Source organism: Gopherus flavomarginatus, chromosome 3 (assembly GCF_025201925.1).
Source record: "Gopherus flavomarginatus isolate rGopFla2 chromosome 3, rGopFla2.mat.asm, whole genome shotgun sequence".
NCBI classification, from domain to species: Eukaryota; Metazoa; Chordata; order Testudines; family Testudinidae; genus Gopherus; species Gopherus flavomarginatus.
This window is the reverse complement of record NC_066619.1, coordinates 98,574,376-98,589,482: the sequence shown is the minus strand read 5'-3', so window position 1 is coordinate 98,589,482 and position 15,107 is coordinate 98,574,376. Positions and strand designations below refer to the sequence as shown.

Sequence of the window (15,107 nt, the reverse complement as noted above, 5' to 3'; positions counted from 1 at the left end):
GCTGCATAATGCCTCTGAACTAGAAAGCACATACTTCAAACACTAGGCTGCACAATATCTCTGGGTATTTAAAGGTCATGCCTTGGCTATTGAAAGGTAGCCATATATTTCCAGTCTAAACTAATCAGGTGAGTCTCACTCCTGTGCAGATGGCCAGCACAAACTGTGTGCACTGTTCAAGTAAAACTGACTCAGATATAATTTCCAAACAATTATATTGACAATTACCTGTGGTTTTGAAAATAAATGAAGTAACAATGAGAAACTTATGCAAGAATAAACTAACATTTCCATTCTCATCATAAATATTTATATACTTAGAAACACTTAGACGCTTATGACAACATATCTTTCCCAGACATTCAAATTAACAAGAAGACTAATGCAGTGGTTTCTGTTAAATATTGGTACTGAAGCCCCCAGTCCTGAAAATACACTGAGCAACTTCATGCACAGGAGGAGTTGCACTGAAATCAATGGGACACCTCACTTATTGGCTGAATCAGGGCCATTTTATTTATTTATTTATTATTTTATTTTTTGCAAGGGTTGTACCATATTATCCTGTAGCTTACTTTTACTAGAGGAAAGTGTAGAACAGCATTATTATCTATAGTTAGGAGTGCCCCGTGGCATTCTTGGGTGTCCTCCAGGAAAACCTTCAAAGCGTGGATTTCTAGGGGGGTAGCCAGGCATGCCATATCCTCTTGGCACTGGTGGTCGAGTCACAGCTATATGTGGGGGCGGAGCAAGGCTTCCTCCTGTGCCATGTGAGGCATAATGAGCATTTGGGCCAGGGCCGTGCTGCTGAGAGGGGCTTCCTTCCTGTTGGTGGCTGGTCTTTTTCTTAGACTCTTTGTCACCTCGTCCTTTTTGGGTACCTAAAATGTATTTAGAAAACCAAACTGAGCCATAGAACAGAGATTGCCTATTAGAGCAGTAGGAGCAACAGAAAGCTCAGCACTTACCCGGCCAACCTCATCTCTCAGAGTGAGGTTATGGGAAATGATTCAGCAGCTCCCCCCTGAAGTTTTCCAGCCAACCCTTCCCATCCTCCAAGACCTTAAGCAAGGAACATAGAAGCCCTCCCCCTTACATAAGGCAGCACCAAATAAGTGGAGGCAGTTTCTAGGGCTACTAGGGGAGTGAGGGTGGTGAGAGAGATGGCAAAACTCAGCAATTTCATTATAAAACTGCCCAATTTCAGCAGGGTGCATTTGGAATTCCCCACGTAGCCCTGCTGATGCACCTCATTTCTGACCTACAACCTCCCTAATATTCCAGCTCTGACTTCTCCTGCTGCCAATCATGCCAAACTGTGTGCTTGTTTTGTGGCATGGACAATGAGGACAGTAGTGCCTGAGTTAGGGTGACCAGCCATCTCGATAAAATCGGGACTGTCCTGACTTTAAGGAGTTTGTCCCACGTCCTGACCAGAGTAAGGTCGGGACGCCATTTGTCCCAATATTTTGTTTCCTGGTCTTCGGCGGCAATTCGGCTGAGAGTCCTTCAGTTGTGGAGGGTCTTTGGTGGTATTTCAGTGGTGGGTGCTTCTGTCTTTGGCGGCAAGGTTTATTACCCACCGCTGAAATACCGCCGAAGACCGTCCACGACTGAAGGGCTCTCTGCCGAATTGCCTCTGAACTCCCAGATAGGTGAGTGTGTTTTTAAACAAAAAACAAAAAACAAACAAAAAAAAAAAACACCTTGCGGTGGTCCCAATATTTTCCCCTTAACATCTGGTCACCCTAGCCTGAGTGCAGAGGGGAGAGCACATCACACCCTCTTTAAGGCAGGTAGAGCTGCTACATATGCAGCCTGGGACCATACCTAGGAGAAAGTTTGGCTGACTAAGCCAGAATTCATCCTGAGGATTCTTGCTATATCATGGCCTCACTGCCCCCACCCCGCAGGAGCCTGGACTTAAAAAACACAACCCAGCCCTCAATATTCCAATATAAAAATTACTGTAGTATTCTGCAGTAAAACTTCAGTCTACCAAAACACATATGCACATGCTTAGGTTTTAAGCGAACACTAACATTAAGAACCTGCTTAAGTGCTTTGCTGGATTGAGGCCTAACAGTCCAAAGTAATACAGCTTGCAGTTTGTTACTACTGTAGGGTTCTGGATTGTTATTGAAGGAGATTGTAATATTTCTTAAAAGGGAAGGAGAAAGACCAATGCCATAACGATTATGGCGGCTGCAAGCTTCTGGACTGTGGTCAATTTGCACTGTTTAATTTTCATGACTGCCCCTCTCAGGGTGTCACTGTACAGTAAGTAGAGAAGTTAAGACACTGTATAGGGATGGCAGCAAATAAATAGACATCGTCAGAGCAGTCGCACCTCTATCTGCTGCGGAGTCTTGTTTGCTTCCTTGCTGCTTGGGTTTAGTCTCAAGGGAGTTTTCTTCCGTCTCCCGTGCCTGTTGTGCTTTTTGTTTGTTTCTCTTTTTGTTTTCCTCAGCTTGCTAGTCAAAGGGGAGAGAGGGAGACATACCTTAATTACTTAAATCATTTCTCTACTGTTTCACAACAATAAAAAGTAACAGTTCTACCCTCTTTATGGCATCCTTACACTTTGTAGCTTCTTTTTGAGATCCAAGTTAGCTTCCTTGTAGGATTTGGAAGTAGCATTGAGATAATAGATACTCAATCTAAATTTTAAAGGAAAAAGAATACATTCTGTTAAGTAACAATTATAAAATCTAACATAATTCTTAATAAATCGACATTACAATAAATAGGTTGTCCCTAGCCTCCATAATGTGTTAATATGAACAGTGGCTTTTACTCCACTACCCAGACTTATTAACACTAACATTTTGACAGTTCAGTTTTGTGCTTCCTCACAGGAGAAAGAAAGTACATCTCTACCTGAGATCCCAGAACAACTCAACTGAAAAATTCACTTTCCCTATTTAAGAACCCTCCTTTCAGTTATGGTGTTAAGGAGGCAGTTCCATCCAGCTGTTCTTCCATAACATGAGTGTTCTGCAAAACTGACTTGTAAAAGGTGTATAATGTATTTTTTAAATGCCTAAGTGTTTAAACAATCCTTTAAACTTGCACAACAATAGGAAATTTAAGTGCTGTAGTGTCAGGAAAGACAACAAGGAAAAACATGGAAAACTAGTTGATTTTTGTTCTAAATCACAATCTTCTAGCGCACAAAATCACAACTACATGGCATAATTTTCTTTGTTAAATAACTGTAAGAAATTAGCACATTTTCACCCCCTACTCTCACCTAATGAAACTCTAATGGAGATCCAGCTATGTGATTTCTTATAGTGATATCAACAGTATGTCAGGCTCCTGGTTGAAATAAGTGATTAATCTTCTCTCTGTTTAGTTGTCTCTTGTATTGTCTTTGCCTTTGTTTTGGGCCACAGTCCCCTACTGCACAATATATATAATGGGAGCTACTCATATTCTTCAGTGAGAGTCTTTCTGTATGCAGTATGATTGTCAGCAAGTCTTTGATAAATTTCATCTCAAAATTTCATTCTGCCTGTGTAAGTTCCTTCTGCAGTTTCTATTACACTTACTGTTTTTCACTTCCTTTTCTAAAATATTTGGCAGTATAACTGTGTGACATTAAATCATGACTGAATTTTACCCAAGAGTAAGGTGACCAGATGTCCCAGTTTTTTTAGGGACAGTCCTGATACTTGGGGCTTTTACTTATATAGTTGCCAGTTGCAGCCCACCCCATCCCAATTTTTCACACGTGCTATCTGGTCACCCTACCCAAGAGGTAGCTGCACTTTTGTGTGTGCTAAGTGATCCAATAAGTGATCCTTTGTAAAGTCCTTTGGGATGAAAGATATCACGATTATTATTCTTATTCAGAACTGATTAATGGACAAACATCCATTCCTAGTCCAAAGCCTCAGAAAGTGGACTTTGGACAGGGAACTTCTAGTACAAGGGGGTAGCAATCATGCCTTACTGAACACCACTTACACCGGGGTTTTAGCCAGAGAATCTAATTTGGAAGCCCTCTATGTGAGTTCTCTGCTACATGCCCCCAACTCTTACCTCACACCTAGTTTAGCAAAATGATGGCAGTTCTGCTGCTTTTCAGGCCTCTTTATTATTATGCAAAACCCGAGATGCCCAGGAACAGACTTAAAGAAAGCTCTGTATCAGGGGAATAGCAATTCTGAGAGTTCACTACTAAACATGCTAGGTTTTATGTGTGCAGTTCTGCCAAGTGGACTGATTAAACTCGCTCCACTTTGGATCCCATATATTTTTGTGGGGTTTTTTTGTTTTTGTTTTTATTTGTTTGGGGTTTTTTGCTTCTTAATGATTTTTGGCACTATGGTAACAAAACAAGACAAAAATTAAGCCATTGAACAAAAGAGAGAGATTGGGAAGCGTGCCCTTTGCTCAACTATATATTAATTATGATCAAGCAAAAGACCTGTGAATTCTTCCAGTCCCTCAACACAAGGCAATCAGTGTTGTACTTGCAGGGCCAGTGTTTCCATTTAGGCGGCCTAGGCAATCGCCTAGGGCGCCAGGATTATTGGGGGGGCGGCATTTTGCCAGGGTGGGGACGGCAGGCGGCTCCAGTGGACCTGCCGCAGGCATTCCTGCGGACGGTCCACTGCTTCCGCCGCTCCGGTGGACCTCCCGCAGGCACGGCTGTGGCAGCTCCACCAAAGCCGCTGACCAGCAGACCCTCCGCAGGCACGACTGCAGCAGGTCCACCGGAGCCGCGGGACCAGCGCACGGGACAGCGAAATGGCCGTGCGCCTAGGGCGCTAAAAACACTAGCGCCGGCCCTGTATACTTGACTGTGTTTCCAGTGGACACCTACGGTTGTGCAGGCTTGACATGAAAGGAATTGAGTAGAGATTCATATAGGAAAGCTTTGATCTGAGTTAAGATACTGTACTTACACCATAAGCAATATGAAGGGCAAGATCAGTCCAGGGTTAGAAGCATAACTGAATACTTTCCCAAACCAGGAAGGGAAGTCATTCTCTAAGGTTTCTGAAATGACCTCAAACATTCTAGTTTTCCCACTGTTAAAAATAAAAATTAACATTGTATTACATACCTTGCCAATGCCAGTGTAGCATTGCGTATCAGCATACAACATGATTATATCAGATTAGGGCTGGGCTCAACAAGTTATTGTCATTCAGATTATCTAAATGCTCTTTACTGAGTTGATTTTAAGAAAAACATAACTTTTTAAGCAGGATAACATATTAAAGCAGCACAGAAAAAGTTAAAATGGATAGCTTGTTCATTCCTTGGGGCATAGGGCAGAGGAAATCTTACCGAAACTGTTCTAGTTTATCTAATCCTGAATTACACATGGTTTGGGATTGCAGTTACACAGACCAGTCCTCAGATGTCACCCTCTATGATCTGATTTACTAAATGAAAATTTGCAATCAGTATCACCTGCTTTGTACCAGTTCTGTGAAATCCAACCAGTTTCATATCTCAGCAGATTTGCTGGTATTTCATGCATTTCTCCCACAAAGTGACAGTGAGTGTCTGGAAAACATTTCCTGATTTGCCTATACCCAAAGGAACTTTTAGAGCTAAGACGTCAAGACTTCTGTGCCTTTAAAAGATGCACTGGGATCACTTTACTAATGTATTTTTCAAGCCATTCACTGGAAACCAGATCTCCATTTTACTGCTCTTCTCCTTTTACTCCATTAATACATTTTTGCTAGCAGATATCAAAGACACAAACATTTTAAAATCTAAATGTCGTGTCTAACCTATTGCTTGCTTACTAGTGTAATATGTCACATTAAATGGCAAACAGAGATGCTGAAGATATCTCCCCTGATATTCCACTTCTGCAATGCACAGTGTGAAGAATAAGGCATGGAATTAGCTGGTTCTTAAATGGGCAAGTGTCTTCATAGCTATATCCCCCTCTGCTGTTACCTGCTTGCAGGAGAATGCAGGCTCATCTTTTTCAAAAGCAACTAGTGATTCTGGATGCCTAACTTGAGGCACCTTAAAGATTATTGAAGAGTCGGTGTTCACCACCTTCTGAAAATTCTCTTTCAAGTGTTTCAAGCTGGGCACCCAAAAACTGAGGTGCTCACAATCACTAGTCCCTTTTGAAAATGTAGGCCACGTTATCTGGGGTATTGTTTATTCTTATTTCAATGTGCATGAATTTACACACACAATTGCTGTCAACACAGACACCCTTTATTTCCATCATTTTTGCGAACTTCAGAGGATGACTCACAGCACCAGAAATATATTATAACAATGCTACTGAATCTAACTCCCTGAAGTACTGCAGAAAGTCTCAGAAATTTGAGATGGAAAAGCTCTATTCGGTCATCTAGTCTTCTCCTGTGCTACTGCCACATCCCTTTCTGCAGTACGTTTTCTAGTGCTTGCTGCAGCCTCTTCTAAATCTTCTATCTCCTAAGCAATGAGACTATTCTACACTCTAACAGATCATCTCAAGCAGGTAGAGCATGTATCTCTAACAGACTTGTTCTCTATTCCTTACATATAATTTCAGACTTGATCACACTAGTATGAAACGTTATTTAAAAAAAAGAATTTCTGTCTTACCAGTAGTGAATACTTTTTAAATAGTTAATCATTTCTCTCACATTTAATTCATCTTCAGAGACTATGGTCCTATGCACAAGTAAAATTAGTGTAGTTTATAAAGTGCCAACACTTAGTGAGGAAGTTGGTTTTAGTTATGTCATTCACTGTACAGTAGTCATACCATGAGATAACCAATTTGTCAGGGAAGAGACGGATATAAAATGTGAAAGACCTGAATGGGCCGCAGTCAAAGGATGGTGGGATAGAGACAATAGTGTACACCGCAGGCAGAGTGGAGAGGAAGAGAATAAAGAGCAGCATGGCCATGTAGAAATTATTGGATCTAGAGGCTTTGAAGACCCTCTCGTGGGGGACATTGCAGCACATCACAGCCCAGCACTGAAGATACATCGAGGTGTGGAGACGGAACACATTGATAGCTGGCAGGCCTGGAGCATAAAAAGAACCCATCCTAGAAACAAACAAGAAAGTGCTCTGTAAACTCTGCAGCCTTAGAGACACCATAACTCTTCATCCACCCTGGGCTTTCATATCCCCTTGTTTTGCAGCCACACACAATGCATTTTGCAGCTTATGAAGCGTTGTTTAACTCTTTTTTTTGGTCTCAGCTCTGTTTCTTCCATTGACTTCATGGCATATGGCTAAAATACTCTTTAAATCATGTCTTTCCAATTCTCAAGGCTCTCCTCCCCTCGCCTTTTTCTTTCTCCAACTGAATTTTAACAACCCAGTCAGAAAACTATTATTGATTTCCCCCTTTCACTTTCTTCTTCTTTAAATGGTTCTTTCATTTTCAAATCCATTCAGATAGATTGTCATTCATTTATAGAACACATAATCCCAAACATTATACCCCATAATCTCTTACAGACTTGATGAGTAGCTTGTTTTATCATAATCCAGCCTAGTCTTAATTTAATTTGCTGTTGTCTTATTAATATTTTTGCTGTCTCCTGATCTGACATTTATTTCACTTATTCTGGTACCATAGTGTGATCGAGAGCACTCTTGTATTCACACAGTACAGATTATTTTAATAATCTTTGTGTAAAATATGCCTTGTAGGGTATCATTTAAAAACTAATAACATACCAATCATGAATATTCTTGTGTAATGTATCTATGGAATGTGTAGTGAGAGGTATGAACATAAACTGAAATTATTATTACAACGTGTTTACCAGACAAGTCTCACTAAACCAGTATCATCAAACCTCATTAGCAACCACTGGTCAAGTGGCCATTCTTTGGCAAAAAAGGGGGCAGGAACAGATTGATCTGTATTTTAGCAAACAATAACATGGAACCTCTTGTAGAGGTGGAGTACAGGCAGCGCTGTAGCCAGGGAGATACAGTGCTGTATGTGCCTTGCCAGTGTGGACAGAGAGTAGTTACAGCGCTATAAAGCCCTCACCAGCGCTGCAACTCTCAAGTGTAGCCAAGGCCTAAGTTATATTAGAGCAAAACCGCTGTAGAGCATAGTCAGTCCCTGTCTTTACAAGTGAGGGTTGAGAGGCATGCCCAGCAGTATATGTCAGTGCTGTCCCAATAATGGAGCGAGGGATCATTCCGGAGTGATAGCAGCAAAGAGTCCTGTGGCACCTTATAGACTAACAGACGTTTTAGAGCATGAGCTTTCGTGGGTGAATATCCACTGCATACGACGAAGTGGGTATTCACCCACGAAAGCTCATGCTCCGAAAGGTCTGTTAGGATATGTCTACACTACGGGATTATTCCTGATTTTACAGAAACTGGTTTTTAAAAACAGATTGTATAAATTCGAGTGCACGTGGCCACCCTAAGCACATTGTGTGCGTCCACGTGCCGAGGCTAGTGTCGATTTCTGGAGCGTTGCACTGTGGGTAGCTATCCCATAGCTATCCCATAGTTCCCGCAGTCCCCCCTGCCCATTGGAATTCTGAGTTGAGATCCCAGTGCCTGATGGGGCAAAAAACATTGTCGCGGGTAGTTCTGGGTACAGCCTCACCCCTCCCTCCGTGAAAGCAGCAGATAACCGTTTCGCGCCTTTTTCCCTGGGTGAACTATGCAGACGCCATAGCACGGCAAGCATGGACCCTGCTCAGCTCAAGACAGCAATCAAGGACGTTGTAAACACCTCGCACATTCTCGTGCAGTCTATGCTGAACCAAGCCCTGCAAAATCAGTTGAGGAGGAGGCGGCTACAGCAGCGAGGCAACGAGAATGATGAGGACATGGACACAGAATTCTCTCAAACGGCGGGCCCTTGCACTTTGGAGATCCTGCTGGTAATGGGGCAAGTTCCAGCCATTGAATGCCGATTTTGGGCCCGGGAAACAAGCACAGACTGGTGGGACAGCACAGTGTTGCAGGTGTGGGACGATTCCCAGTGGCTGCGAAACTTTCGCATGTGTAAGGGGTCTTTCATGGAACTTTGTGACTTGCTTTCCCCTGCCCTGAAACGCCAGAATACCAAGATGAGAGCAGCCCTCACAGTTGAGAAGCGAGTGGCGATAGCCCTCTGGAAGCTTGCAACGCCAGACAGCTACCGGTCAGTTGGGAATCAATTTGGAGTGGGCAAATCTATTGTGGGGGCTGCTGTGATGCAAGTAGCCAAAGCAATCATTAAGCTGCTGCAACGAAAGGTTGTGACTCTGGGAAATGTGCAGGTCATAGTGGATGGCTTTGCTGCAATGGGATTCCCTAACTGTGGGGGGGCGATAGATGGAACCTATATCCCTATCTTGGCACCGGAGCACCAGGGCATCCAGTACATAAACTGCAAGGGGTACTTTTCAATGGTGCTGCAAGCACTGGTGGATCACAAGGGACGTTTCACCAACATCCATGTGGGATAGCCGGGAAGAGTTCATGACTCTCGCATCTTCAGGAACACTACTCTGTTTAAACAGCTGCAGCAAGGGAATTACTTCCCAGACCAGAAATTAACAGTTGGGGATGTTGAAATGCCTGTAGTTATCCTGGGGGACCCAGCCTAGCCCTTTATACCATGGCTCTTGAAGCCATACACAGGCAGCCTGGACAGTAGTCAGGAGTTGTTCAACTACAGGCAGAGCAAGTGCAGAATGGTGGTAGAATGTGCATTTGGCCATTTAAAGGCGCACTGGCGCACATTACTGACTCGCTCAGACCTCAGCCAAACCAATGTCCCCATTTTTATTGCTGCTTGCTGTGTACTCCACAGTCTCTGTGAGAGTAAGGGGGAGACTTTTATGGCGGGGTGGGAGGCTGAGGCAAATCACCTGGCTGCTGATTATGCGCAGCCAGATACCAGGGCGATTAGAAGAGCACGCCAGGAAGCGGTGTGCATCAGAGAAGCTTTGAAAACCAGTTTCATCACAGGCCACAGTACGGTGTGACTGTTGTGTTTTTTTCTCCTTGATGAAATCCCCCAGCCCCTTGATTGACTCATTACCTGTAAGCCACCCACTCTCCCCCTTCGATAACCGCGTCCTTCCTAAGGAAATAATTGATTAGACTCTTCCTGTTGGTATGCATACTTCCACCGTTTCATGTTCTCTGTATGTATAAATATCTCTTCTCTGTGTGTTCCATTCTATGCATCCGAAGAAGTGAGCTGTAGCTCACGAAAGCTCATTCTGAAATAAATTTGTTAGTCTCTAAGGTGCCACAAGTACTGTTCTTTTTAAGGAAATAAAATCACTCTCATTTAAAAATCATGTATTCTTTATTAATTAATTATAAAAAGAGGGCGAGAACTGACAAGGTAAGCCAGGTGGGGTTTGGGAGGAGGATAGGAGGGAAGGAAAAGGCCACTAAAAAAATTTCAAAATAATGACAGCCTTTTGGTTGGGCTGTCCACTGGGGTGGAATGGGCGGATGCACGGAGCCTCCCCCCACACATTCTTAGTCATCTGGTGGGTGAGGAAGCTAAGGAACATGGTGAGGGGGGAGGGAGGTTATACAGGGGCTGCAGTGGCACTCTGTGATCCTGCTGCCGTTCCTGAAGCTCCACCAGATGCCGGAGCCTGTCCGTTTGATCATGCAGCAGCCCTAGAGTTGCATCCTGACACCTCAGATCTTCCTGCCGCCACCTCTCATCTCGAGCATCTCTCCTCTCCTCACATTCATCCCTCCTATCCTCATGTTGGTCCTTCCTGTCCTCACGGTCACTGGCATCTTTCCTGTACTTTGATACCACGTCCTTCCACTCATTCAGATGAGCTCTTTCATTGCAGGTCACTTCCATGATTTCTGAGAACATTTCATCTTGCATCTTTTTTTTCCGCCGCCTTATCTGAAATAGCCTTTGGGATGGAAGAGGGAGACTTGAAAAATTTGCAGCTGCAGGAAAAAAGCGAGAGAAGTATTTTAAAAGATACATTTTAGAGAACAATGGTCATACTCTTTCACGGTGAACAACACTATTCATCTTACATAGCACATGTGATCTCACTACAAGGTCGCATTTTGCATCTTGATATTGAGTGCCTGCGGCTTTGGTGTTAGAGATCACAGACGCAGGTCCAGGCATCAGAATTCGGCTTGCATGCGGCCATGGTAAGCCATTGTCTTTCGGCTTCTGCAGCCTTCATATATCCAGCGCCCTCCTTTCCCAAATAGCCAGCAAAGCCCGTTGAGTGCTGCTTATTTCCTGTTAACGTGCAGCACCAGAACCGCCCCCATCCAATTCTCTGGGATGATCACTTTACCCCTACCCCACCGCGTGGCTGGTATAATGGAAGATTGCTGCTAGCCACCCTTCTACCCACTGCGTGGCTGGTAGCAGGGAAGATCCCAGCTAGCCAAACGCGAAAAAGCTCAGCGCCAATCACCCCCTCTCCCCCTGCTTGGCTAAATGCAGGGAAGGATTTCTTTTAAGCCACAGGCAAACAGCCCAACCATCTCTGTCCCCTTAATTAAATTCCTGAATTTCAACCAGGTTACCATGAACGATATCACTCTCTTGAGGATAACACAGCAAGATAAAGAACAGATGTTGCTTGAATGCCAGGAAACACCGCAACCATACACAGCTAGGCTTTGTCATGCAATGATATCAGATTACTTGCTACATGCATGGTGTGGTCAAGTGTCCTACCATGGAGGATGGAATAAGACTGCCCTGCCCAGAAACCTTCTGCAAAGGCTTTTGGAGTACCTCCAGGAGAGCTTCACGGAGATGTCTCTGGAGGATTTCCGCTCCATCCCAAGACATGTTAACAGACTTTTCCAGTAACTTTACTGGCTGTGAATGCATCCCAAGTCCGTAGGGCAAATTAATCATTAAAAAATGCTTGCTTTTAAACCATATTTTATATTTACAAACGTACACTCACCAGAGGTCCCTTCCATGACTTCATTGTCTGGAATAGTGGTTTGGGAGGGCTGGGAGGGTAATTCCGTCAGGGTGAGAAAAAACTCCTGGCTGTTGGGGAGAACGGAGTGCTGTGTGCTATCTGCAAGCTCGTCCTCCTCTTCCTCCTCCTCATCTTCCCTATCTGCAGAATCCTCAGGCATCGCTGAAATTAACACCCCCAGCTCGGAATCCACGGACAGGGGTGGGGTAGTGGTGGCAGACCTCTCTAGAATTGCATGCAGCTCAGCGTAGAAGTGGCATGTTTTCAGCCCTGCCCCAGACCTTTCGTTTGCTTCTTTGGTTTTCTAGAAGGCTTGTCTCACCTCCTTAACTTTCACACAGCACTGTACTGAGTCCCTGGTGTGGCCTCTCTGCATCATGACCTTGGAAATTTTTTCAAATGTTTTTTCATATCGTCTTTTGGAACGGAGTTCTGTTAGCACGGAATCCTCTCCCCATACAGCAATCCGATCCAGTACCTCCCGTGCAGTCCATGCTGGAGCTCTTTTTTCGATTCTCAGGAGACTGTATTGTTACCTGTGCTGATGAGCTCTGCATGGTCACCTGTGCTGGTGAGCTCTCCACACTGGCCAAACAGGAAATGAAATTCAAAAGTTCGCAGGGCTTTTCCTGTCTACCTGGCCAGTGCATCTGAGTTCAGATGGCTTTCCAGAGCAGTCCCAATGGTGCACTGTGGGATACCACCCAGAGGCCAATACCGTTGAACTGCAGCCACACTAACCCTAATCCGACATGGCAATACTGATTTCAGTGCTACTCCCCTCGTCGGGGAGGAGTACAGAAATTGGTTTTAAGAGCCCTTTATATTGATATAAAGGGCTTCTTTTTGTGGATGAATGCAGGGTTAAATCGGTTTAACACTGCTAAATTCAGTATAAACATGTAATGTAGACCAGGCCTTAGTTTATAAGGTGTCACAGGACTCTTTGCTGCTTTTACAGATCCAGACTAACATGGCTACCCCTCTGATTCCTGAGTGATGTAAATCACTCCACAAAGGGACTTAGCATGCTGCCCCACAGTGGTCCCAGCGCTTACCAGCTCAGTTCATGAAGACCAGAAATGGGTCTCAAACTCAGGTCTGTCATATAGCACAGCTGAGCAGTACCATTAAGTGATCCGTTAATTCACACTGGCAGATTTTTTTATATATTTATTTAGGTATTTATTTATCTCTGCCATTTTTTTTCATAGGACACAGGGGTAAGGAAACAGCTTTTTGACTGAAAAACTCTTTGGATTTGTGCCACATTAATACATTGTTAATTTTCAACATAAAACCACCGATCAGAGTCTCCAGAATGCTCCGCTGCTCTGACAATGCACAGCAGCTATAAACCTAACTTTACAGCTGCTGTGTGTCACCAGAAAAGTGCAAAAGATATCAGAGGATATTGCTGAATCTGGTCCCACAACCTTAGCCTGGGACTGACTCCCACTGCTACCCTAATTCTTTGCTGATTTAACTCCATTGATTTCAAGGTATCCAGTTTGATACCTGGCATAAAACTGGAGTACTACAGTGGTGAATCAAGCCCAGTATTTCAGAAGTGACAAATATGTGAATTTCTGTGTTTCATGCTTGATTTCACAAGCAATGTGAAAAAATTCACACAGCCCTGCTGGCTAAGCTGACCTCGTATACAACCATCTCTTAATACCATACATGTTCTCTGCCACGCCTACCAGATCATGCCTTGGTTAAAGATCAGTCCCAGCACATTTCCACTTATATCAAACTCTGAATAGGAAGGCTGAAAGAAAAGGCACAAATGCTTCCATTAGGCTTGCAGATAATGTTTTAAACTGATACAGAGCTGTAGATTAAAACTGTTATCTACAACAGCAACAACATACTGGCAATGTCTTCTCAAGACCCTTCTGTTGCATATTAACAATGAGTCATGAATCAAATGAATATGACTCAAGATCAATGTGTTGCCTTCATTACAGCTTGCAATGTTTCATTATAAATCTTACTGAGCTCTTTGAAGAGGTTAAGGTACTACTGGAAAGTACAAAGAGTTCCATTCTTATTGGATATGCTTTGAACTTTTAAAACAATGATTCATAGATTCTAAGTCCAGAAGGAACAATTAAGATCATCTAGTCTGACCTCGTGTATAACATAAGCCATAGGATTTCCCTGAATTGATTCCCATTTAAATTAGAGGATAACTCTTTAGAAAAAACATTCTATCCTGATTTAAAATTGTCTAGCAATAGGGAATCCACCACAACTTTTGGTAAATTATTCCAATTAACATTTGCTAATTATCTTAAATGTGTACCTTATTTCTAGCCTGAATTTGTCTAGCTTTAGCTTCTAGCCATTGATGATCTTATCTGTTTGACTGTTAGACTGAAGAGTCCTCTAGAATCAACTTTTCCCCCCATGTAAGCAATTAGACTGTGATCAAGTCACCGTTAACCTTCTCTTTGATAAGCTAAAGAGATTGCACTCCTTAAGTCTATTGCTAGAGGACATGTTTTCCAATCCTTTCATCGTTCTCATGGCTCTTCTCTAAACTCCTTCCAATTTATCAACAACCTTCTTGAACTGTGTACTCTCGAACTGGACATAGTATTGCAGTAATGGTCACCTTCAGGCACTTATCTAGGTATAAGGTTGTATGTATGTATTAGAGCTAGTCAGAAAATGTTGGGGGAGGGGCACAACTAAGTGAAGGCTGGAAAAGGTTGCACAGACACCCTTAGGAAACACTATAACCTGTGTACTTGACTTTGCAACCTTAATGTTCTCTTAACATAGCTTTTTATATGAAGTATACATGTCTACTTATAGTGCTGTGATATACATGTTGTTTACATAGTCTTTGCTCTAAAGTAAAAGAATACTGCCGGCCAATACAAATTCTCACTATTTTATGGATAAGTAAAGTGAATTTTAGTTTATTTCATACAGCATCAACAAAACTATCGGTTTACTACTGGTGATGATGGATAAGGCAGAATGAACACAGCGGGGTTGGCAGTGGAAAAATCAGGGGCAGATTCACCAGTAAATTCTGGCTGCTTTGTGTGCTCCAACAGTATCTGTAAACCTGGTTTAATTAACTTGGATTTTGGCTGCTTTACATCACTAAGGCTGCACAAGGTATCTAGATTGCACTGGTGAATCTGGGCCCTTAACTTTTGACTTGTAGACTGAGAAAAT

At 43.2% G+C, this 15,107-nt stretch overlaps 1 protein-coding gene across 1 annotated transcript in view; it reads right to left on the bottom strand.

The window, feature by feature from the left end:
• Positions 1-606: 606 nt before the first annotated feature.
• The window catches only part of TMC1 (transmembrane channel like 1), an 87,598-nt gene continuing 73,097 nt past the window's right edge, over positions 607-15,107 (bottom strand). The window contains exons 14-19 of the mRNA XM_050945430.1: positions 13,616-13,683; positions 6,797-7,036; positions 4,917-5,042; positions 2,582-2,660; positions 2,351-2,474; positions 607-881 (exon numbers count right to left, since the gene is read on the bottom strand). Coding sequence (XP_050801387.1) covers positions 607-881; positions 2,351-2,474; positions 2,582-2,660; positions 4,917-5,042; positions 6,797-7,036; positions 13,616-13,683 — 912 coding nt within the window. The remainder of the gene's footprint in view (positions 882-2,350; positions 2,475-2,581; positions 2,661-4,916; positions 5,043-6,796; positions 7,037-13,615; positions 13,684-15,107) is intronic.